This window comes from Tinamus guttatus, unplaced genomic scaffold, assembly GCF_059628265.1.
Source record: "Tinamus guttatus ecotype Peru unplaced genomic scaffold, ASM5962826v1 Tinamus_guttatus_pri_ptg000599l, whole genome shotgun sequence".
Classification (NCBI taxonomy): Eukaryota; Metazoa; Chordata; class Aves; order Tinamiformes; family Tinamidae; genus Tinamus; species Tinamus guttatus.
The window spans coordinates 3996142-4022835 of NW_028289133.1; the positions used below are offsets into that span (position 1 = coordinate 3996142).

The 26694-nt window shown below is 39.4% G+C and overlaps 1 protein-coding gene across 1 annotated transcript in view; it reads right to left on the reverse strand.

The window, feature by feature from the left end:
* Positions 1-26694, reverse strand: part of KMT2C (lysine methyltransferase 2C) — a 167604-nt gene that overhangs the window by 59458 nt on the left and 81452 nt on the right. The window contains 13 exon segments of the mRNA XM_088534769.1: positions 188-369; positions 1526-1630; positions 1808-1909; positions 4961-5077; positions 7312-7431; positions 12722-13464; positions 15366-15428; positions 15431-15478; positions 17343-17503; positions 18283-18455; positions 19119-19233; positions 20827-20998; positions 23088-23250. Of these exon segments, the coding sequence (XP_088390895.1) occupies positions 188-369; positions 1526-1630; positions 1808-1909; positions 4961-5077; positions 7312-7431; positions 12722-13464; positions 15366-15428; positions 15431-15478; positions 17343-17503; positions 18283-18455; positions 19119-19233; positions 20827-20998; positions 23088-23250 (2264 nt within the window).

Genomic DNA, 26694 nt, shown 5'->3' on the forward strand with positions numbered 1-26694 from the left:
GAGCAAATAAATTGGAAATAAGAGTTTTCATACTGAATTGAAAGGTGAATGGAAGGTATTTTGTTTGCTTTGCTCAATACACTTGATTTTACTACAACTGAAACACCATTACAGACAAACGGGCAAAGTGCAGGCATCAAAAGGGACCAGAAAGGGCCAGTACTTGGGAGAGCAGATCCCAACCCACCACTTGCACTTCCAGCCTCCCTTGGGCACGGTCTGCAGCGGCGGGTCCAAGCAGTACGTGTGGTAGCTGATGTCGCAGTCGTCGCAGAGCAGCAGCCGCCCGGGGTCCGTGGCTTTGCCGCAGGCCTCGCACACGGTGCACTCCAGGCAGCGCCAGCCTTTGCTGAGCACCACTTTGGTGATCTGCACAAAGCAACGGGGGTTACTCGGGAGCTGCTCTTGGCAAGGGGGAAGGAAGGTAGAAATCAAGGGCTGCCGAGTCCGACGCGGATGCTGCCCTGGGCACCTCCCGAGTCACTCTGAAGCTTCACTAAGGAGGGAGGGTTTAAACAGACAGGAACTTATGGCTTGTGCTACTCTCAAACACGTCTCTTTGCAGACAAACTAGCAGGACAGGGAACATATATTGCCCTGAGTCCACACGTATGGACAGGGAACATATATTGCCCTGAGTCCACACGTATTACGGTTTTATTCCTTACAGGAGAAGCCGGTCCTGTTAAGGAAGGAGGAGAACACACTGCTGCTCTTTTCAGGTACAATAAAACCAGGATTCAACTCATCATAACTCCTGCATCTGTTCCATTTTCTGAATTATCTTTAATAATGAGTCTTGGGGTCTTAGTGACCTGAAGCGAATGAGCAATTTAATGTAATTCAATATATAATAGTACCATATAAATGCAAAACCAAATCAAAGTCTCATGAAGAATGCAGATGGTATTTTGTAAAGCAGTTTTAAAATAAAGTTCTGTGACATGTTTTCAAAAATCCCACTTCTATACAGATGCACTTATATAACAAACAACGAAGAGCGTATGGTTTATACATTGCAGTAAATAGCTTATTATGTGCTTGCTAAGTCATCTCATAGCACTCAAATTTAATTTTCACACATTCTCTCCCAGACTAATGAATGTAAAATGTATTAATTAACCACTCCAACTGCTGTCAATTCTGACAGCCAACAGACAAATTGAATCAACTAATCCTTATGCCCCTAGATGCAGTCTATTTTTTTGTTTTTAATTCGCCTTGCATTTAGGTTTTAAACTTAAATCTCAAACTGTTATTTTAACCAACAGCTGGATAATCACTGCTATTTACGGTTGTGAAATTACAAAAAGGTTAATTTCTCTTGAGGCAATGCATATTATAAAATGACATTTAATTAAAGTCTTTCACAAGTTGCAAACAAATAATGGTCACATTAGCTAAGAATATCTAACAAGTTAACGACTCCCCTAATTACCACAGAACCCAAGGCAGCACGCTGCTATTAAAGTGCAATATGAAAATAATATACTTGAGTAATGTTTGGTGTAATGAAAGCACTCACCTTAATACTGACACAGTAAGGATGGTAACACTGACCGCATTGAGAGCAGGCGAGCAACCTGCCCTCAGCACCTTGGCCAAAGCTCCCACAAACTACACACATGTCCTGAAATTACAGAAAAGAGCCAATTTTCAACACATGCCCAAGAGTAAATTCTAAAAACAAGTAACTGTAAAGCCCAACTAGCTTCCTGCAAAAGTAGTTCCAAATGACAGTCACTTACTTTTTATTTTTAACTGAAAAAAGCAGCAAACAAAACAGAAACCAGACTATTATCCTGACCTGATGAAGAGTGAACTTGTCACTGTTAGAGAAGAGGACAACTGTATTATGCATGGAATTTTCTTCCTCATCTTTGTTAGATGAAATATCCATAGTTGTTACCTATAAAAAAAGACAAATATAAGCAGCATGCGCATCAAATTTCCTAGGACATCAGACAATCTGAAACTTATCTGTAAAACATTAATTTTTTAACTGTACTAGAGGAATACAAGCTTTGAAGACACCAGAAGAACATGCAAATGTGTCTACGTGACCTTCTATAGAATCTACCTTCATCAGAAATTGCCATATTAATTTCACATCATTTTTCGAACTCATGCAAGCATCGTCTCCATTTCACTTTAGAGAGACATTCTCCTTCTCCCCTTTATGTTTCTCCCATGTACTTTCAACTGCAAATGGACAGAAAGAGAGCAGTCTAGGAAAAATTCACTAGCAACTGTCTAATGACTACTAATTAATACTAATTAATGACTACTTCAACTGAGTTCTGACCTTCATGCAAAACTTGCTGTGCAGAATGCTCCATGAACTTAAATTATTAGACCTCATCACTTCCTCTCTGAACCAAGAGCGGCCATGAGAGTTTGTAAGTGCACATAGTTCTCCAACAAAGAACAAATTGATAGACAAATGTAACTTTGTATTCCCGCCTGCTTTAATTTCCTAAGTGTGGATTACTTTAAATACAGCTTAAATCTTAAGTGTTACATAACTAGTTTTGTTTGCACAGTAATTTAAATGTTTTACAAGTCTAAACATCACTGAGATAAATGCAAGTACTGCTACAACATCTACAAGAAATCCTTTTCATATCCTGTTGCTGAAAAACAGCATTTACAGAGAAACAGCTAAAAGAGGGAGTTTAAGTACATATTGTTAAGGTCTTTTAATTATTGTGTGCTTGACAGCACAGCAGATGTAACAAACCAGCTAATCAAAAAACACTCAACACTCTTTGAGACATTTAATGACAGCAAAGTTCTTGGATCTGCTTGCCTATAAGAGAAAGCAGAATTTGAAGTGCAGAACTGCTCAATTTTGACACTACTTTCACTCCAGCTATGACCCAGCTTGGGTTGATCTATTCCCATCTCTCTAAGGATGTACCAAGAAACGTTGACGTTTGGGTGGTTGTTCACTGGTCACGATTCCACGTTGAGTAAGAATCTGCTTGTGCAAAGGGGCTGAAAACACAGCCACTCGTTTCCAACATTTGGCTTGCAAGAGGGTGGTCTCTTTGCATTGCTACCTTCCTCTGCTTTATCATAGGACAGCCCTAGAAGGCCCTCTGCCCTTCAGAAAAGTTGTCATTTACTTTTACTAGGAATAAGATCAAATTTCTATGGGAACTGGTGGAGAGTGACTGCAGTTTTGATTTACACCAATCAATGTTCTCGTTCCAGTCACAAAGTTCTTGCAGGGTTTGTTCTAAAAAAACTGGCTTCTCCTGAAACACAAATCTGTGCTTTGTAACTTCAGCATAACTATATGAGTGCCTTTAATTCAACAAGGTACCTGTGACTAGCCTTAATGGGATTCATCCTGTACGTTTAAAATTACATATTTGCTTAGGCACCTCGACTACCAAGAGTTTTAAAATTTAGAGAACAAAAATATAGAGAGCTACTCCTTTTCCATATCACAAATACCTGCAGAGTATTCAGAGAGATTATTACCTAGTGAGCAAAAAGTGACACGGAGCCATATATAATCCACCAGATTATAAGTAAAAACATAGGCAGTTCTGAAGAGCTTGAGAAGTGTATTGATAAAGACATAAAAATGAACAAATTCTTTTCTGTTCACACCAGAAGCAGCAAGCCTGTCAAAATCTGCAGGGTTGACTAATAACCACTCTATAAAACGTGTGTTTGGAGACATCAAGTACATCGCTGGAAAAAAAAGCCTATTTTTTGCAATGCCACAGTCTGCCCTTATGAGGAGCACACCAGGTTTATCATGAGATTTAAGAATTTTAAAAAGACTTCAAGTATGAAATATCTGAATTATATAATCGACTTGATGACCCAATTTTTTTGGTCATTCTTTTAGTATAGTCCTTCACTAATGTTTCTTAAAAAAGTTAAGCTGACATAGAACCAGAAGGATGGTCTGTACATTGATATAACACAGGAAATAAACAGGAGAACAAATACCCGTTTTCTTTGGGGAAGAACATCCTGATAGGATGTCTACACACCCAGAAAAAAAACAATATGGGTTTTAGGATGTCTAAATACCTAGAAAACCAAAAGAGGAGCAAGGTGACAAAGCTTGCCAACAATATTCAGCTCTTCAGAGCAACAAAAGAAAATGAACGGGAACTGTGAAGAGCAGCAGCCTCATGAAAGAGTGCAATAAAATGGCAGATTAAAGTCAACACAGATAAACTAAAAAAATGAAGATGGCAAAACAACTGGCAAGTATGATCAAAAATATGGAAATGCCTGCATATGAGAAACAATGAAAGCTACTGGGATTCTTCAGTCTAGAACAGAATGAAAGGAAAAGGAGGGGAAATGACAAATCTATAAAAATCAAGAGGCGTGGAGGAGGGGAGCAAAACCAACTCCCCACTATCTCTTTTGTAAGAGCACTGAGGAGGAGCCAACAAACCTGCAGATATTTCAAACAAAGGAAGAAATTCTGTCTGCAACAGGCTGCAGAGCCCAGAAAGGCTCAGGGGGCTGTGCAGAGGTTCAGGAGGGAGCAGCCCCGTTTCCGAAGGCCGCTCGTGGCACAGGCGCCTGCCTGGCGAGTCCCTGGCCACGAGCTCCTCCGTCCCCGCCGTGCTCGGCGGCCGGCGCTCAGCGCGGTGCCCGGGCACACGCGGCTCTGCCTGCTCAGCCTAGGGCACAGCCCTCGTGGGTGCCAGCGCAGGCGGCCTGCAAGGGGCACGCGCTCCCGGGGGGAACGAGGGGTTCTCCCAGGCTCCCAGCACTTGTCCCTTCACGTGGCGACGGCAGCGCAGCCGCATCCGGCCTGTTCAGCTACAAACCGTGTTCTAGTCCTTAACTGCTAACACTTAATAACAACCAGGTTTTACAAAATGCCTCCACTTTTTAATGCTCTCCGACGTGACACAGTACTTTAATAAAATTACTACATTAACACACTGAAATATGACTTGTAAATAAATGTTCTTACCCCTGGAATGACTACCGTCCCAACTCCATTTTTCAGTTTTGATCTACCTCTGCCACCTCTTCCTGAGAGACCTGCACCGCGTGGCCTCCGCTTCCCTGGGAATCCTGATCCACGGCCCTATGCAATATAAGATAACAATTTAAATGCAATCTAAAGGCTTTTTGTTATACAGGAGTCAAACTTGGTCAATGCAACGAAGGAAAAATATAAATAAAAAAGCACCCTGTGATGTCAAGTGAATATGGGCACACTAGGCCAGAGTCATTAAATTATTGCATAAATTATTGTGAAACACTTTAATTTCAGTAACTATTTACATGACATAATATCATCAGTGAAAAGGCAGCCCAAACCAGCAAAGTTTATTTTCCGTTCAGGAACAACTTGGAAATAAGGCAATTTTTTTTTTTTGACAATTGCAGAGTACCCAAAATAAATGTTCTCTGTCATGCGATTTGGCTTCCTTGGCATGAATAACCAAACGAATGTTATAGGCTGTTAGGACTTGATTCTGCTCACAGAGAAAGCAAGACATGGCTCTGTCAAACTCCTTAATCCAGGAGGTACAGAAAGAGATTTTTTACTCATTTTGTTGATTAATTTCAGAGCAACACTTCATATACTCCTGAAGTTCCTTGTTTCTTATGAATTTTCCACTTATTTTTAGGCAGACACATAGCTGCAGTGCTTATGTACTCTGCAGTACCCACAAAGTATGTCCAACCACAACAAACTGTGGAAAATCAAATACAGCTTTTCAGTAATAATTACCTGATCCCGCTACATTGAGTTTCACATTTATTGTTTTTCGTTTCAAATGAGCTAAACACAAACTGTATAAATAAATCCCTAATCACTTCCAGAGAGAAGAGGAACGTGCTGACCACGTTCCGGAGCCCTGGCTCCTGCGCACTCAGCAGCTCTGTCTGCTCTAGGTGACCACACTCATGGTGCATACCAAGAGAGCTCCGGGTAGGCAGCGAGGTTACTTACTGCATCGTACATTTGTGAATGGCATCTGCAGCTGAGATAGCCCAGCTGTGGCCACAGAGTAGCCAGATGTCTACGGTGTCCGCATCCAAACAGACAGTTTGCTGGAAACGGCTTTTCAATCCAAGACCAAACGTTTGCTCCACCCAAGAATGCTGATGAAACCACAGAGCCCTTTGGCTCTTGCCACCAGACACCGAGAGCCTCTAGGGACAGAGCCCAGGGATGGAAAGGAGCATGATGGGCTCGGAAGGATTTACTGCTAACAGTATTTTTGGAGCACAGCGTCTCCTGTTTCCAAAGGAGATGCAAGTTCATGGTAATTATTAAAAGGAGAATCCAAGTATCACAGTGTTAACATTTTATCAATGTTCATTCATGAATGGAAAGAGCAATTAGGCTACCCCACTCTAATGCAAGGTAGTGCAAGACAGCACAACTTTAGGGAGTGAAAGGAAGGACACAGCTGACGGCTAAAGTAACTGTATATTGTACAAGGGAAAGGATCATGTTGTTCTCACATATACAAGGGTTAAAACATAAGAAGAGACAAGACACACAAATGTGAACTTTTAAAGGTAGGGCCTCTTTGACGCGCTTCTCATTTTCTATGTATCAGTATTGTTATTTTCACAAGACCAGGAACAAGCACATACTTGTACCAATGTTAATGCTGAAAATTAATGCTTGAAGCAGCAAAAGCTAAGCTAATGTCAAATTAAAATAAAATTAGCATGAGAGTTAAAGGGAGATGGAAATATATCATTTGGAATCTACAGCTATTTGTTATGGTTTCATAGTTTTGTGTTTTGTTTTTTAAATAGAAATTTCAGTTATTTTCTTCAGCTATTTTTAATGATAAATGTCACTGCGGACACAAGCTTTGCCTGTCTTATCAGATAAGAAAGGAGGAATTTACTCCCCCACGAGCTACAATCGATGTCACTTTGCATCCACTGCGCAATTTAAGACGCACCTGTTTTCTGTAGATGAAGACCTGTTTTCTGTAAATGTCTGCCTTACCTTACTGCCAGGCCTAAGGACATCTTTTCCCCACTAACTTATTTTGACAGTTACTTAAAGTCAACCCCATGAACTGAAATACTCAACAAACAGAAGAGTTGGTAACGTAAATTATTCTCTGCCATGTAAAATCACGGCAAAGCCATCACAGTATTTGCACACTCTGGGAAGCAAATGTTTTCTAACCTGAAAGCTCCAGAGTTTTAGAGATTTCTTTAAAGGCCTTCAACAGGGATAGAATGAAAGAGTAACTCAGTTGCGCTATGCAGGATTTAATTAGTAGTCTCTACAGCAGAAAGATAGCAACGGATACATGTAAATAAATTCAAATTATTTACCACTTTGATGCTCCAAATGGCACTGCCAGGAAGCTGTCTGGATTTAAAAATGTCCCGACCTTCTGAAATGTCTGGGGACCAGGAAGGTGGGCTCACTGTATTATTGGTACTCCAAGCCCCCTAGGATACGGTAGGTGAGAAAATAGATGTATAAAACTTCGCAACATAAAGGAAAAGAAAAGCAAGCAACAAAAAAAACAAAACAGAACCAAAAAAATCTGAAGAGCAAAGCACATGCAGGCATAGGCATTTCTACATCAACTTAACTAGTCCATTAGTTCCCGCTGAGTGAGAGGACGGTGGGAGGTTTTCAGGCTGTCAGTGAAATTTGTGCTAAAATTCTAACCCCAAAAGGAGAGTTAAATCCCAGGAAATGGATTTTATAAACAAGGTAGAATACAAATACAAGGCAATCAGTCCTAACGACAACAAATCACATCCCTAAGTTTTATTGCATCAAACTGGACAGTACTTTGAGATGATAATAGTTTTTCCATTTTACACTTTGAACTGCATTTTTTGGAAAGTTGAGATGCCCTTCGTCAAGTTTTGAGTCGAAACCCGCTGGCAATCATGGCAACAACTAGTCTGAGAAGCACGTGAAGCAAAAGGAATATAAATAAAACATGAAAAAAGAAAAAAAAAAATACAAAACAGCCATGGGTAATTACCAACACACTTCTTTCCTGCCAGGACATCACAAATACACCATTAAAAAGCGCGATACTAATGTTCCCTTCATCTCAATGATTTCTCGTTCACGATGCTATCAAATATTACTTATACATGTAGCAATTATACGTACATATAGCATATATGGTGAGCCTAGAAAAAATAATTGTGTTTTTTATCCCTGCTTTTGTAGTTCCCAACACTGTGGGATGTCGTTTAACTCTTGTGACCATGAACATAATAAAACAAGAGGAAAGTGCTAAGATGTAGAGCAGAAAGTCACCAGTCCACAGGCCACCCAAAAGCTTAACCGTGACTGAAGTTGCATTTCTGCAGTGCCAAGACTATCCACGGGGTAAAACCCACTGCTTCGCAGCGATCGAGTCTATTCCAAAGATCAGAAAGCTAACAGAATATTAGATTATCAGATTTGAATATGCAATAGTTGGCCTTTCAAAATGAGTGGTCTATGATTCACGAACCATATTGTTCAGAATTAAATTAGAATTTTAATCCAGGTTTTAGTGCAGATCAGAAATATTTGAATTTTTGGTTAGACAAACTTGATTAAAAACACAAACTTCCACAACACCATGACTGAATGAATCCCATCAAAGGGATGCGTTAATTATACTCTGGCTTTTAACTGAGGCCGATTAGCACACAGTGCTGCAGACAAGCTTGGATCAGTTCAATTCCATCGAACATGTGGAAATAAGTGGGCAGAGGAGCCCACCGGGACGCTCTGCCGTGGAGAGGAGCTCTCAAAGCACCTGGAAATTCGCAGGGAGCCCTGCAGCATCGTGGTGGTGAAAAGCAATCACAGGACTTTCATGGAGCACTAACAGCTGTGCTTAGGACACATGAAAACCACAATTTGTTTCCATTCTGAAGGAGGATTATGAATAACTTTGTACCAATAGAGAATATGAGCAATGAATGTGTTTTAATAGCACCTGAATTATTAGATTTTGAAGAATGAGGCGGTTATTTATCCTACTGCCCAACACAATAAATTAATGAAAACAAATCCAAGTTACAAATTATTGATTTTACATGGATGCTCCTGCGTCCGGTGAAGGCCACATGTGTGGGTGCTCTAAAAGCGAGAAAAAAATATTTCAGGATCCAGAAAGCTTTTCTATTATGTTGCCCCATATGAAGTTTCACACATTAATTGCACTGGATTTTGTTAACAGTAACAGGACGCTCCAAGAAGGAGCTTATCCACTAAAACATCTGGCTCTTCTAGGAGCAAGTGGTGAATATTGCTACCTGCAGAGAGTGGCTAAGGCTGCCTTGGCCTGGCGGTCCCCAATATCTGTTTTAAACTTGTGCAGTCCTGGAAAAGTGACTGGTCCTGCAGTGCTGGTTCCTCTCTGCAACAGCCATGGATCCAATGTCGGGCTGCTCAAGCGTGGCAGCCACAACCTTCTCAATCAAAAGAAAAGAGAACAAAAATCCATCCTATTTGGTGTAATCCTCCTCTCTCACTCTAGTGTCGTCTCTGCGTGTTGCTGAGAACTGATCTAGAAGCAAGAGGACATCTGGTTTCTCATAACCAAAAACATCAGCATCACGTGCTCTTCCTGAAGCAGAAAGAGACCAACCAGGAAGCCATAAAATTAACCTGCTTCTGAGAAGGCTGAATTCCTTTTTGGAGACGTATGAGGATCCACAGAGAGGAATCGCCCAGGGCCCGCTCTGTGGCGCACCACGATGCTGCGCTGCAGCCAGGCACTACCTGTGGCACTCCCAGGACCTCACAGAACCTTTTACTTTTTCCCTGCAAAATTATTTTCTCCAATTTCTCCTTGCTATGTGTCTGCGTGACAGAGACACTTTATTAGACTAACGTGTTGGAAGTTAAATTTATGAACCCGCGGCAACGAAGGGGCCTCACTAGAGAGGCAGAGAGGAGAAATTTGGGCTATAGTTTCTTTCTTTTTCCAGTGTGAGAAACATCTTCCCAAATCATAAAAAATAGGCTGATAGTAATATACAGGCATATCAAAAAGCAGAAAATGTGAGTTTTTTTACACCTGAAGACTGTGACACACATTTTTATGTATTATATGCATATAAATCACTATACATGAAATGCACTTTTAAAGATGGCATAAACTGGGCACAACTAGATAAAAATGCAAAGTATTGTTCTCTTACATCAAATATTTTTAGAGGTGTCTGTTCATATCCACAACTCTTGATTTAGCAAAAAGTAAACAATTCTTAAAAAAAAAAAGAAAAAAGAAAAGAATGCTTGTGGCAAAGGGAGCCAAAGCAATTTCCAGGTGCAATTCATGGTTAAAACATTTAAACACATCTCAGCCATCAGGGATTTGTTTGATTCCATATTGTCCAAAGGAAAAATGTTTACCTGTAACTGCTCTTCTGAATCTATTGCTCTACTGACCATCGTGGTTGAGGTTCCAGTGCCTCAGAAAGGCCCGGAGCAGGAATTTAGCATTGCAGATTTATGGCACTGGAGATTATTTTGTCAATGTCTAAAGCATGTCAATACTTATGTAAACATAGTATATACTTTATTACACAACTGCCTAGAAAATGATATCGAAGTGCAGCAAAATAAACAGAGTTGCCAATCTCAGTGGAAGCAAAGTATAATAATAAAAGTGTTTTAGAAAACATCAATTATAGACAAGCCTCTTCTCAAGAGACATGTTATCTATTGACATGAACATTATATTTTCATCTCCAACGTGGAAAACCAGAAGAACGAAAGTCAAAAGTGATCAAGTAGGAGTCTGGAAAAACTACCTACCAGTTATGCTGAATTTGGATTACTAGCAGCAGGTTAGGAAAACAAGGCCTGTTTTTCACTAATCAAGCAGGTGCTTTATTTTTATTCAGTCCTTACGCAAGACCATTTCCCACCTATTTCCACAAGGTTCTCATTTGTGTCAAACTGAATAACCAGTGGCAAGCAGGGAGGACGACTGGGACTTAAAACGAAGTGTGCATTTGCCTTTCTCACCAGAAAATTGTTATTAGCCTTATAAAAGTTCCAGTTTTGGGAAAGGATTATCAAAATCCAGTGGAGCAAAGGGAGCCTGACACAATTTTAGAAGAGTTCATTAATTTTTCAAGGAACTTATCCAGTTCCACAATAGCAACTGCTAAGATGCTGCCTTAAGATGTTATTTGTACCTTTTTCTTCTAAAATATAATTTGCAAACTGATGAATAGATTATGTTAATTTAGCATCTCCGCTGGGATTTGGCTTGTGCTAGACACAAATTCTAAGCAGTAATTCAACTCAGTTTTATTTGCATTACTTACACCATATATTGGGAGGTTAATGCCTACACCATATTGTATATAGAATATACAAACCAACTCTTTTTAGCTCTTTTTTTTTTGCATTTCTGCATTTGCATTTACAGTTGGGAATCAGCCCCCATGTTTCCTCATTGGGCTCTCTAGTAATTAACTGATTTTACTGCTAGTTTCATGATGCTGGTGCCCCTACATGCCAGAGGCAAACAACACAGAAAAATAAATAACACAAAAGAAAACAAAATTTGCCCCAACAGACATTCTTAAGTTTTTAAATCTGCATGACAAACTCATGTAAAACTTTAAACTAGGGAAATAACTTTCATGTTAAGACAGTGCTCAGTACTAGAAGCGATAGCATTTGATTACTGTAGCACAACATCAGAACCCAGGAAACTGAATACTTTCTTCCCAATAGTCTATTTTTACTTAATGTATATTTCTATAAGCTTCACCATGCTTATAGATGAAGAAGAAAGAAAAGGAGGTACTCTAAGATCTTCCAAGCTGAATAATTTGTTGCTTTTCTTATATAGGCTTATCCCTTTCAGAACGCGGTTTCATAGCTCAGCTTGAAAACCAAATTCCCATCAGACTGTCGAACCCTTAGCTTCTATGAGAAAATGGAAAACATTTCATAACATATAAAATACTTCTTTAACACTAAGTTCAGAAAAACGTGACATGACCAGCCTGGGAGTTCCAAAGCCTAAAAATGAACCCTGTGAAGAGAATCAAAACTCTCCTTAATCTGTCACACTCACATACATCTTGTGTAGGCTTTTGCAAACACAAAATAAATGCAAAACAAAGTCCTATGAATTATTTATTCCCCTGTGTAATTAGAACCAAGAATTAGATGGTGCAGAAAGCTATAGACCTGCCAATTGATTTTCAATTATCAAATCTAACCCTCGTCAAATCACAGCCATTTGTACCAGACAGCTCTTGCTTAGATTTTGCTCATAAAACCAAGCACCACTCTATTTGCCTTCACTAAAAACTTCCATCGAGAAGAAATCGCAGTGCGACGGTAACAGAGTTGTTGCACGTTCATCTATGAAATCAATTTAAGAAACATTAACACACGTTAAAGGTATTACCCAAAATATATGAAAAAGAGGGGAGTTAAAGGAAAAGCGCATTATGAATCTTTGCATTTCTAGCAAATGTATTCTAGCATGTATTAAAAACATAATGAATCTTCCTACTTGTTTTGCTCTAAGTACAATCCAAGACTGTAATTCTCACTAGAGAACCTTTATTATGTATGACCCTCAATTATTTAACATGAAATTACTTCCTTAAAGAAATAAACTGTACACTCCCTTGGGAGAATATACACAGCAGAGTCTCCAAAATAGGTCAACTTATTGTATTAAACTGAAAGTTGAACTAACTTCATAAATGTATATAGAGAAATACTCCATGTGCTTACCTGTCTTGACCTGGGTCTTCCAGGAGAAAACTTTCTTTTGGTGATGGCTGGTTTCCCCATGCCAATTTTGGGAGTGACTGATATGTAGGTTGTTGTGAGGGCACTTCCAGCAGCCGAAGTCGAGGCTGGAGGCTGCCTGTGCTGCCCATCCCGGGCAGGATGCAAGTCTAAAGCGACGTCTGGTGAGGAAGACACACTTGTCTTGTCTGCATTAACTGATGGTGGAAGGGAAGGGTAGGTCTCAGCTGGTGATTTTAGGGGTTTCTCTCCAACTGGTGAACTGCTTTGCAAAGCTTCATTTACAGAAGCAGCTTTTACTTCTAAAAGAGCTGGTGTTTCTGAGTTTTCCTTAGTTTCTCCTTTCTCCATGTCTTTTTGCACTTCTATTATTTCCAGTTGCTGCTCCACATGGATACAGATCTCCCCTTTATTTTCAGTCCCTTGTGTTTCTGGCATCACAGTTACGGCCTCGGGTACTGAAGACAGAGACCGAGAGTCTACTGTGGATCCCGCTGCTACCTCAGCACTGTCGTGTGACAGTGGCAGTGACAGCTCTGTCTCTCCCACTTGCTCCTCAGACTCCTGATCCATTACAGCTTCAACACCTTCCATCGTTTTCTCAGCCTGACTGTCATCCAATGCTGGGATCTTCTTGGGAGACATTTCCATTTCAGCTGAATTAACTTCATCAGGGACTTCTGTTTCCAGTTCTGCAGTCTTTTCTTCTAGCGATGTGCCTGTAACTAAGGACAGTCACGTTAAAGGTTCAACGCAGGGATGAACGGTTTATGAAGCTGTACTGGTCACCAAGCACACAACCAGTACACATCAAGTACATATCATTTGCTTAAGAAAATTTTATGTAAAATTTTATGCATAACCTAAAATGTACTTTATAGATATCTATTTTTGACCCTATGTTTGTAGCAAACTATATTTCCAGTAGATATATTGCAACTTTTTGATTGCTTCTGCTCCCCATCCTAGAAATGTAACAGTACCTCCTTAATAAAATAGGACATATTTAGGGATATACTCAAACACTCCCCTTTGCATATTTTCCATAAAAATGCACTCAGGGGAAAGAAGGTTTCATTAGGATATCAGCAGCTCCTCAGTTAGCAGCAATGATTCCACTGTACAAAAGACACTCCCAGATGTATACTAGCCACAGCTGTATTGCTAGAAGTCAAGTTGACATGAAAATCCCAGTGTACAACTGCAGAGCTGGGAACTTGGCTTACAAAGAGCATTCAGTGGGTCTACAGTAACGATTTCAGGAATGGGAACCTGCATTTCCACGTAGACAGCTCAAAGCAGACTCTCCTTTTCACTTCTACACTCTGAAGATTTTTGCAGCATAATTTATGCAGTTTAAGCAATTGTCCCAAGAGTTGCCAAAAGATGATGACTAAGAAGAACAGGACAAGTACATACAATAAGTATTTTCTTCCTAATGCTCTTTAAGAAATCACCCTATTTGAAAATAGCTTGTGGTTTATCATGCCCCATTGATTTCTTTTCACAAAAAATATAAGCCACCTCTTGAACCAAATCTAATTTAATACATTACTTTCTTCATCAAGAACTTCCAGCACATTGCATCCATTCTGTGCAGCCCAGCATCCTATTTTCTGCTTTGAGGCAGCTTGTAGTATATTCATTTGATGGTCCTGATTCCATTACAGGCCGTCTATTTGCTATAATTGCTTGCAGTCTTAAATTCATACTGCTACACAAACACATTAGTCCCTACAGTTCATAGCCTTGGATTTTATTGCATTTCACCGATAAAATTTTAAATCACAGCCCCATCTCACCTACTACGATGATCAAAGTTAAACTGAAAGACTTTTAATTATTATTTTTGGCTTTAAATCAGTTTCTTGATTTCCCTTGGAGCAACCATCCCTCAGCATGGTCTGGGGACAGGAGGTCGCTCTTGAGAGTTTATCATTGACATCAGTCATTAAAACATTTAAAGACTTGAGCCCAACCCCTTATATCTGCATTTGTTTCCTTGCCTGGGCCTTGGTGAGTATTGATAAGACACATTTATTTCCAGAACCTTAATGATCAACTATTGCAGTACATCCTGTCTGGGTGTGATTTAATAAACACATGATCTTGTCGGAGGAGGCAAGAGAGAAAAGAGAAAACCTTAACTCAGCACATACTTGACCAAGTACAACCAAAGAGCACAGAAACTGGAGATCTCAGTTATTAAACAGGACCCACCACAGTACAAAAGGGGAAAATCATCCAATCTTGATATGTTTGACCAGAAAATACAAATAACTGAATGTACGCAAGGAACAAAATACAATGTACAAAAACTATCTAACTCTACTTCCAACTTCTGGAGGAAAGCCAGTCCGACCAAACACATAAAAAGATTTTCTGCTCTATGAATATTCCAGAGACATAATATACAGCTATGTTTACCTTCAATAAAATACCTTTTCAACAAATAGTTAATGCTATTGCTTGAGAGTTCAGACAATGGAGCTTGCACAATTTGTCTCCTACTGCCTTTCAGGCATTTTTTCTATTAAATTTATGAAGCACCACAAATCCCTACTGAGTGGGGAAGGGTTCTGAACACTGAATTTGTGTTTTCTCAGGCTGCAAAACTCTTTCTTACCATCTGTGACACATCCAACAGCTGATTCTTGACCAAGGCTGTTACCAGTAATGGTTTGCTCCGAAACGCCGCATCTTCTGCACCGCTTTCTATTTCCATTTCATTTGTACAAGCTTAAGAGAAGCAAAGAAGTCATCAGTTTTGACACGGAGTTTATTCTATTACTTTGGCATCAGTAGTTGCTATCACTACTTGACCTTTTGACTAAACAGAATGATATTTAACTATGTGATAGGAGTCAGGCAAATCAGGTCAATGAGAAGGTCAAGGAGAATATATAGGACTCCTTAAAGATTAAGGGCCCTTTTCTCATTAACACCAAAGTAGTTTTATACTTTTCAGATAGTGAAAAGAGGGTGTCAAGCAACTGTATCAACCTGCTTGTGGATAACTTACACACAGGCTCAGATTCCTCTGCATTAACTAATAAAAGAAGCCCTTTATCAAACTTCTAAATTTAAAAGAACTTGTAGCATGAAGGCTTCAAATTTGCACACAAATACTACAAACGCTGTGATCCGGGGATGAGGTTACATCTACCAGCAGCTTTTGGAACAATCATTTTTCAAAACATCAGTAACATGAAAAAAAATACCTTTATCTGGGGGTTTCCCCATGTTACAGAAAGGAAGGTGCCTGGGAAGAGCAGAACTTTGTTTCTCCTCAGCTGACAGTGTCATTACAGAGCACAGGAATGGGAAGAACACATTTTTTTCACATTTAAAAAAAGCTTTTTTTTCAGTTAAGGGAATTCATTAAAATACCCTAGACAAAGTAGCAGCATGAAAATCAGAGTGTATATATAAGCATTAACTCAAAAGGAATTGATCCTCCATGGACGCTGGTGCTAAAAAAGGCATTCTATTCAGGAAAGCCTCTTTAAAGTTGAAAAAGCCAGGAACTATTAGGTGATGCCACTTTTAGCAACTAAAAAGTTGCTCTCAGACTCTGCCAACTTTAAAGTGATATTTTAACTTTGAGGAAATGATCATTTAGATTGGCTCCAAATAAGAGTTCAATGTACAAAAGTGCTCTCTTGGGCAAAAAACACTGCATGGCTGTAGCCATGTAATAGCTCCAGATTACTCCTAGCAGCTGAGATGACAGCTCCATTCTTCCTTTGGGAAAAGAGATGCTCATCAATGCTTCTCCTAGCTAGAAATAATTGTAAAAGCCTTACTCCAACTTCAGCTTTTCAAATAAGTGCTATTTATTCAAAAGTGATTCCAGCAGAAGATTGGGAGCGTATTCCGTATAAATTTTGGATATTAGATTTTTCTCAATTGTCTAAATACACTGAGAGTCAGATAGCTTCTACTATCCTTTCACAATAAAATGATCTTCAAAGGTTTAAGCTGCTACTCATTTTATTCATGTGCATGCCCACTGCCAAACTTCTTTCACTCATTCATTTAAGTCTATCTACTGCCCTTTCTCCAGGATTTCTTTTCCAGCATTTCTGTACTTTTCACTTATGCGCTTAAACACTTTAACATCAAAGAGAATGACTTGTCTATGCAACCCAACAGCTATGTAAAGCTGTTCAGCTAAATACACCCAACCCTTGAACACAGTCGAACTTCCACTGCTGTCCAAGAATATTTACCAGGAATGTGCACAGTCAATATGAATCCCCCAAGAGAGTTTCCAAGGAGGATGTTTGTACCCCTTACCTTACCAGACCTGAAAATCCCACACAATCTGCAACTCGAGGTTGGGAAGCTGGACCTGGAAGGTTGTGAGCTGCCTTTACAGGGCTTATCTGCTGATTTTTCTTATAGCCAAAACGCTAGAAAGCTCATTGAGAAGACAGCTCATACCTAGGTAGCCGGGGAAGCTAAACAAAAGCGATGGATAAACTCCACCGAGTGCAATATGAGGGGCTGGTACACAGGAGTCTCGCAAGACAGCTAGAGGTATTTGATTTGCCATCAGTATTTTGGAAGGTGCACGAGGGGAGCTGGTGATGCACCCTACCTGTTCCAGCGCCAGGTTCAGGAAGGAGCTCGGCGGTGTCCATGCCCTCGCCCAGCTGGGCCTGCTCCCCCTCGCCCTGCCGGCACAGGGCGCACATGAACTCCTTGAGCTGCGGCTCCAGCTCGGCGCCCGCCGAGCCGTCGCACTCCACGTGAACCCACCTGCGGACGGGAATTTGGGGTCACTATGATCCTAGTAATAAAGGTCTAACATCTCCTGGTAGGAATCAATATCAAAATAACATTCTTTTTCATTCCTTTAGCATCTCAAATAGTGCTTTTCTTAGGGGCTTCTCGAAGAAATAACCTATCAGTATGTCAAGCACTGAACAAATTTAAACATGAAGACATAAACTATTTCTAAAGCCAGACACCACAACATGTACAGCAATATCAAGATGTTGCACAGCAAGACAGAACAGCATTGTACATCAAACAGTCTACACTCATAAATATTCTCCTTTTTTATTTTTATTACTTGCAGAGCATGACATAAAATTGAATAGAGATTCCCTGTTTGGAAATTTAACAAAACAGAAAACACTGAAAAAAACTCTCTTTATACAAGTCTTACATAGTCAATATACATATAAAAATTCAAATATTAGTGCTTAGAAAAAATATGATGATTACATTTCTGGTCTCTTAACTCACAAAACAGATGCAATAGAAGGAGCAGCAGCAAAACATATTTCTCTGTATATCTCACTAGCAAAAAAGAACAGGTAGCTGCCAAATCCCACTTCTTTGCTAAGGTTAAAATAGGACTGCCTAGGATTGCCCACTGCATTTAAGGATGAAAGATCAATGTCAGCCAGCAAGTTACAGCACCACTGTAAATTCACACTGTGCATCCTTCACACAAATGCACAAATGTCATACCCGCCCACCATACCCTTTAGATGTTTTAGTATCATTTAACAAATAATAAAGGTGCTCACCTTTTGCACATGTGACAATGCAACATATCTTTCTGGAAATCTTGGAGGCACAGTTTTTCACAGAAAGGACAAGATAAGCTGTCTTGCTGTTGGTAACAACTGTCACATACCAAGCAGTTATGGTGCCACTGACAACTTGTTCGTGTGCCACACTCAGCACATACTCTACAGTTCTGAAAAGCACAAGAATTTAGTTGTTAATTATGAGATTTTACAATGTGATAAAACTGCCACTAACAGAAATTTTCTGGTTTAAAATTTAATTAAAAGAAATTTTCTCTTTGGCAACACTGATAAATTATCCACAATTATCCACAAACTACCACAAACTAGTTACAAAATTACATTCAACTTATATCTAGAGACTTCCTTGCCATGTGGACACTGTGTTTTATTAGTATTTACACTTCAAGTTACTGATAAAATAACAAACTCATCCTGCCCTCCTCAAGTGCAAAGGAACCTTGAGCTGCAGAGCTGCTTGGATGAGCAAGGGGGCAGAACATAAGGAGTCCTCAAGGTAAGATGTGTATGTGACACTGCACACACTGCAGCTCTGCAGTCATCATGACAGCAGCTGTCACAAGGTGCAGGTTCCAGCCCACCTGGATCCTTCTTTTTTTCCCATATAGTGACTGCTTTACTGTCCTATATAAGAGACTTCAGGCACTGCACTGAAAGGAACCTTCATGCAGCAGCTGCAGAGCCCTGTGACTACACGCAAGGTCAGAGCAAGTCAAACTAAGTCAGCAATGGGGACAGGACAGCATAATGAGGATTAAAGTATTTGCACCCCATTAATGACAAGGAACAACAGAGAAAATCTTTCAACTTACTTTACATTTCCAACCATTTGTTGGTACAGAGTCCATAACTGGTTGTAGACAGAACGTATGGTAGCCTTTGTCACATGTATCACACACCAGCATCTTGGTGTCTTCCCCAGAATGCCTAAGAAAAAAAGCGAGTGGTATTTTAAAAAATTATTATGCCATTAAAAATCTGCTTAATGAGAAGTCTAATGAGAAAGGGAGATAGCCAAGCACATCAAAATATATGGACACCATCTGCAAGTAGGTCCAAAGATGATGCCCTTAAATGCATATTTAAATATGAATCAAGTATGGTATGTTTATTTTAAAAATTCCCGAGCTGCTGCAACCATAACTTGCAGAAATCATCTCATTTTCACTTACATGCAAGTAAGATTTAATGACATTTTTGTACTGAAATCAGTTCCAAAAACACAAAATCTTGTGCTTTATTTCTTTCAGAAAAGAACATACAATTCTGCTTGTTCCTACAAACAGGCTGACTGTACACCTTTCAAAAAAGAAAACAAGTCCCCATCTCTAATGACTAGGATGCTTACAATAGCAACCAATATGACTGCAAAGGCAAGACAAATTTAAAAGAAGAGATTTAAATTTTCCTACATAGGTTATAGAGCTCTACTACAACATTCAGTGTTAAAATATTTGCAGAAAAGGAGACCAAATATTTTTGGTAACATCTAAAGGCCTTGTGCGTTGCCTTGGGTTCAAATTAATTAATGAAATGAATGAGCATGCAACAAGATTTGCTTGAAAGAGCTTAAGAGAAAGCATGGCATTAAATACTAGATGCTGCTTCATTACCTGTAAAACCTGGTATTTTAAGCAGTAGTAAATGCTGTCTGTTTGCATCCTTAAAGCGCTGTTCCTTAACACTGACATAAAACTGTCATACTACCTAAAGTAATACATATTAAAAAATCACATTTTCCTCTCTTTCCACTAGAGAGAGGGTTTTTAGCAAACACTGTACAGCTCTTTTAGGGATGCTCTCGAGAACGTGCCTTGCTATTTAAGCTTCACTGCTGACATTTACTATCACCTGTGTGTGATTGGGGAACAATCTTCTCTAAAACAAGTGAATCTGAACCATGGCAATTACCAAGTGTTCTGCCTGTGAAATAAGAGAGCACTGACTGATCGGGTACATGAAGCAGCAGTGGTTATTCCCTCCACTTCTCCCAGCTGATCTGACTAAAACTGATCTCTATTTCTTTTCTAGTAAGTCCATAAAGAAAAAAAAACAAGCAAAAGAACTTTGCCGTGCTCGTCAGATGAAGTTTTATAAGAACAAGTTACAAGTGGTCCTAGTTTTCTGAGTGAACCCTTGTAATATTGTAACAATTATTGTTTTATTGTCTCAATACTTGTCTGGCTTAATAAGACACCCATGGACAGTCCGTCACCTTTTTCTTTGCTCAACTAAACCATGAGTTTGTTTTCGTAATGACTCATCAACTGCCTCTGAAAAATAGGATGATAATGATGATGACAACCCAACGCCAGCTCAGTTCTCTAGAAGAATGATCCCAAACCCTAGAATTTGATCAGTTATTTCATATCATGTCAGCCACTTCTGGGCAAGCAATCTCTCTTTTTTCAAAGAAAATAACTACAAAAACAAAAAAAAAGGGTCAACAAAACAGATGTCTTAAAATCACAGAATATAAATCGAGGAATATCCCCTCCACGCCCTTCAGGTCTCACTTACTTGCAGTTCTGGCACACTTTGCAATCAGGACACTGCCAACCTGCTCTTTTTAAAGGTGTAACTTGTATGTCCAGGCACATCCCATGGTAATGCTGGCCACAGGTAGTACAAAAAAGCTGATCGAAGAGGTCTCCAGGGCTGTCGCACACTGCACAATTTGCTTCTTCCTTTGCTACAAAGAAGTAAGTTATTTTCCAGTTATTGTTGCATTCAAAAGTATGAACAACTCAACCAAGTAAAACTAGAAATTCTTTAGTGGTTCTTATGCAAACAGAACTTCATCATTCTCATGAAATTCCATTTTAATATACTTTATGAATACTTCTTTAATTTGTTTTTCTGACATACTCAATTTCTCTTCTCATAACAAAACTAGGTTCATGGTAAATTTTGCTCAGGTCTTACCAAAAGAAACAAGTTTACTCTCTTTTCCCCAGTATAAAACTGAAAGCTTTAGAATCTACTCTTATCTGGACAAAGTACAAAATAAAGCTCCTGTAGTAAAACTACTGTTTAATTCAAATACTTGCAATATGGTTGCTCTAGCTTCAAATGGGGCAAGCAAGGCAAACCTGCCAATTTGGACTAAAAATTGCCCAAAGAACAGCCTTGTGAGTAAACCCCTTCCACAGTGTATTAAAAAAACAAATACCTATTTTGCTGGGCACCACTGACAGTCTTCAAAACAGAACTAATACACTCTTTAAGCTGGTCCTACTACATGTGCGTATTTATAAGTCTCGAAATACAGACTTCATAGCTCTAGTCATGTCAAGAAAAACCCTTAAAATAATTTTATGGAATTCTAAAGTCATGGATCTTCACGTCTGATTTAAAAGCATAACATTAAGGGAGACAAAAGACTTTCCCTGCTATCTAAGAGATCTATGAAAAAGTGGCCTTTATGAAGACGTCTCGTTTACATCTGCTACGTGGCAATGGTGCCCAACACGCTCCATCCCAGATGGGACCCTCCCTGCAGTGGCCCAAGTTGATGCCCATGTTACACAGAGCACGAGGTCGGACACCTTGAAATTCCTACAGTGTTCTCTCCTGAATACCCACAGCTTCATTTTCATATATGTTTACTTTAATCAGTTTAATACGTGACTGTTCACTCAGAATACAGAAGGGGAAGAAACTCAATTCTATTTTTTTTGGTTTTCCTTTCCATAATTCAATTTGAGTAAACAATTATACACTGCATTTATCATTTTAATTGACTTCTATTGCTGTTATTACACTTGCTTTACGAATTACTTCAGGAAGGCAAAAATACCAGCTTTTCACAAGACATCTAACATACAGAAAACAACATAACCCCGATTAGAAGGGCAACATGGACAAGTAGAAATAAAAAATGGTCAATACAAGCAAAGGGGTTGCTGGGGTTGTTTCTTTGAGAGAGGAGACAAGGAAACATGGAGAATCAGCAAGCGCAAGGCCAGGAACTTCAGGATAACATGGATGTTTAAAAGAACATCCCAGGAGTTATCTAACGCTTGGCCCTCTCCGGGGCGGTTCAGCGGAGTGGCTTTCCCCTCACTTACATTCCCATGTTTTGTTCTGCTGTCTGGTAGATTTAAAGGATGGAAGTGTAAGAGATTAAAATATGTAATAAACAGAGTTCTGGCTTCTCCTCTTTTTTTTTTCCCCAAATTTGAAAGTGAGAAATTGTCAGGGAAAGGTAACCAGAAATAGGGATTTTCCATAGTGCACTACATCAATGATCTCCAGAGTAAAGTTTCCTGCCTGCAATGGAGAATCGTTACTCATATCATAATCTGAGAAGTGCAATGTAAGAATAATTAAGATTTTAGGATGTGTAGAAACTGGAATCCACAAAATTTTTAACATTTTCAAGAAACACATCCATCCTACTAATTTTAGAAAGTATCAAATCTAAATTTTCCATTACATAGTCCAATGCATGCTGCTTTAAATTCAAGTTTCAAATGAATAGTTAGTGAATTACTTTGGAAAACAGACGTTTTCACTCCCAGAAATCCCAATATTCTCAGGTACATATGACACAGAGCCTCGCTCCTACAACACAATACTTTCACTGACTCCAGTGGAGTCCATCACGTGCTAGGTTTAAGCTTATTCAAGCAAAGTTAGGGATTTAATGGAAAAATCTGCATTTCTGGTGTGGAACAGGGGTGAAGGATATAACCACCATCATTTAAAACATTAATATATTATCGTAAATATATTTCATAGCTGGTACTAATTACCTCATTTGACTATGTTGTACTTACATCTTTCAGGAGCCTGATCAATGTGGTCCGGACAAAGGAGGGACAAGTTACTGAAATCCTGAAAGGTGCCTGCTCCAGCAGCACAGGGGTAATGGTACATCTGGGTACATTTCTCTTCACAGCATTTGATAGTGGCTCCAAGGTGCTTACAATATGCACATCGCTGAAAAACAAGCATAGGAATCATGCAGAAAATGTCTTATTTTTTTCCTCCTAGGTTCATTTTCAGCCAGATGAGCTCCCCAACCTCATATGGAGGATATTGAGGAGGAAGGAAAAAGAGGCTGGGACTGTCTTCCAGTGGCACTCTCAAATCCCTATATCTTCATATAGGTTCAGCAAAACCTAAGCTTAGAAGAGCTCTGATGCTTCGTATTTCTCTTGCCAGGCAGAAGTTATTTTTCTTCTGTGTGTTGTCTAACTTCAAGTACATCCTCTGCAAAAAGGCTTAGGAACTGGTTCTGAACTATCAAGGGGAAACCCTACCACGTTGGCACTAGGTCGTAATTCAAAGTCATGAAACTCTATATATTTCTTGATAAAACTGTATACACATTATTATCAGAAATGTGAACAGCAGTGAAATAAGATGTACTGAAAATCTCAACAACCCTATATGTCATATGAAACAATTCTCTCTGGGAAGATAAGGCATTACTTAACCTCATACCTCTTTCTCATCTCGTATCTCCATGTTACACAAATACCACCACCAAGCAAACTTTCACAAGTCATAAATACACGTGTTTATTATTAGAGGCCGTGGACACCACTTGCAGAGAAATCATTTCTCAGAAAGAATTACCCAAGAACCCTCCAATTCTTTATTCAAGAGGGAATAGATTCCATCAGCCTGCTTATAAAACATCACCCACACCTTTCTGATTCAGTTAATCACTCTTTTTGCTTCCTTGGATCTCACTGCAATCCCTGCAGTCCTGTAACATGTTTTTGCACTTTTTCACCAAGGCAACAGTATTACTGAAGGATAGAGCACAGCACTGTAAGATCTGGAGTAAATTTAAGGAAAAAGAGGTCAGCGGCTCATAGGAGGACATACATAATGTAAAGCAACAGCTGAGCTCAGTGACCCTCCTTTTTCATAATAAAAATATATACTTTAATGCCAACATTGGCATGCAGTTTTACTAGATTAAGTGTCAAGCAAAAATAAGATATTCCAAATATCTATATCCATATTCCAAGACAAAGGGAAGTTACATTTTGCATCTGCTCGATTCTTAGAATACAGAAGATATTTATTGCCATAGTTGTTCTATGTTTCAAAGTTTAGCATGAAATTAAGCATAAACTAATGCTACTACAAGGCCACAGGTATTGCAAACAACCCATCTGAACATACAAATCACAAAGCTGTCTGTGTAAATTCTAAGTTGAAATTCTTAAAACCAGGTAAAATTAACATATTTAGCAAGATTATTTGCTTGCACAGCAACTCAAGGACAATGGCAAGAAAAAACACTACTTTATACTAAAAAAACCACTGGCTTTTGAAAAAAAACCAAAACATTTAGGCACAGAAATTAACCCAGTTCACTCCAGACAGCTACAGCTGGGTTTTCTGTGCCACTCTGTGCAGGCGTTGCAGGAATTTGTGCCTCTACCTGTGCCTCCAACCCCTGCTTTAAGGATGAAAAGGCACATTCTGCTGCTAGAGGCCAGGGAGAGGGTAGTGGGGAAGAGGAGCAGATAGTTCTACGGGGTTCCTGAAGCAGGTGAAAAACTTAATTGTTTCAACACTGTCAACTAGTAATACAAAATAAACTAGTAATACAAAAAAAAATTAGGAATGAATACTACTCATTAAGGATGCTGTAGAGTATAAATCATGGAATTTATATATGAAGTCAGGAAAACACAGGTTTTAAAGTTTCTAACTTTATGAACTGCAAGGGCACCGCACCATGCAAGCCAGGGCATCATCGTGCACTCAAAGCTCCTACATCCCACTCTGATGGCTCAGATTATGGCTAAATCTCTGCTCTTCCTGGCAGGACATGGAGTTTTCAAGGCTATTGCTCAATAAGAACCATTAGGAATAGGAAAACTTAGGAGTAACTAAGGTCCAAAATGTCTCCATCAAGAAGGGCATTCGAAGACCTCCCTGGATCCTATAATTAACCCTTGAAAAATGTAATTGAGAACAAAACCATGAGCAGACTGTAAACGTTCAGAAAGTAAAATTTTTACTCAAAACAGGAAATTATTAGGGTAGATTAAACAGTGATATTAATGGCATTTTTAAATGCTGTGTTTGTTTCTCAAAACCACAAGTCAAGAGCAGTGCATAATAAACCTCTCTGTAGGTTTAGAACCACCTTTCTCTAAACGTTATACAAATGAATGGCGTAAATTGGATTATTAGAAATCAACAAAACATGGGATAACAGTAAAGACCTGAAAAACATTGATGTTAATTTAAGAAATCATATAAAGACGTTGGAAGAAAAATGGAAATCCGAATTACATTTAATTGAACCCTCCAACCCCATCTGCTAAACTATATTGGCAATGCAAAGCATTTGGCAGTTAAGTAATATACACATTTTAAAACCCAATGTGGTGTAGATCATCTGAAGCAAATAAAAAGCACAGAATATCAACATTTGCTGAATTTATAAGACAGATAAAGCAGTTCGAAGAAATAAATGCCCAAAGGCATTATTCTGGCAACGGCTGCTGATTAAAAGAGTTACTTTTCCAGCAGCAGGAGCCAAGACTTCACTGAACACAGGCCACATGCTGGGCCCCAAGAAGAACATGTAGTTCTTAAAACTCACTGGCCTTCATGAAGGAATCGAGTATATGAATGGCAAAAGTAGATACTTTTGAATTTGAAATATGAATTTAAGAAGTTTAAAAGTCTCTGCTAAATAAAACCCAGGAACACACGCTACTTCAGTACTCTGGTGCTACGATGTGCCATCAGGTCTGGAGGAGGTGGAAGGAAGGAATAAATCACATTTCCAGCAATGTGGCTGTCTTTACCACGTTATGAAGGCAGCGAGCGAGACGCAGCACGGAGCTCGTGGGTCTGGAGCACAAAACAAGTCGCTACGTGACAGGGACGGAGGCTCAACCGGGGACGCACGGGAAGGCTCGGGGAAACGGCAGGGTGCTCAAGGAAGCAGAACAGTTTTGTTCGGAGATCTAAAAATTTCAGCATCCTGTTGCACAGAAAAACACCTCACAAAACGCCAAAAAGCTAGAGACAGTTTCTTATTTATGCACAGCACCTTCAACAAACTGTGTCATTGAAGCAGAGCTGGCAGAGTATCTTCCCATTCAAAAACTCCCTCCCTGGTTCCCAACCGTGTTCTTCAGCGAGCTCCTGATGCTCCTGGCAAGAAGGCTCCAACCCCATCTGACCTTCCACTGTTTTTACTACCATCATTTCCATCATTCCAGACTGCCCACACGCTCTTTTACTCGCTCCTTTATGTTTTTTCTCTCCCATCTTTCTGGTTTCTCCCTGCAGACAGCACACGCTCTCTCATTTTTTGAACAGAAATGGTTACGTGCGCTTTCCATTTACCAATCCTATCAGATCATATATGACAGTCTCATACAAAGGAAAGGAAAAAAG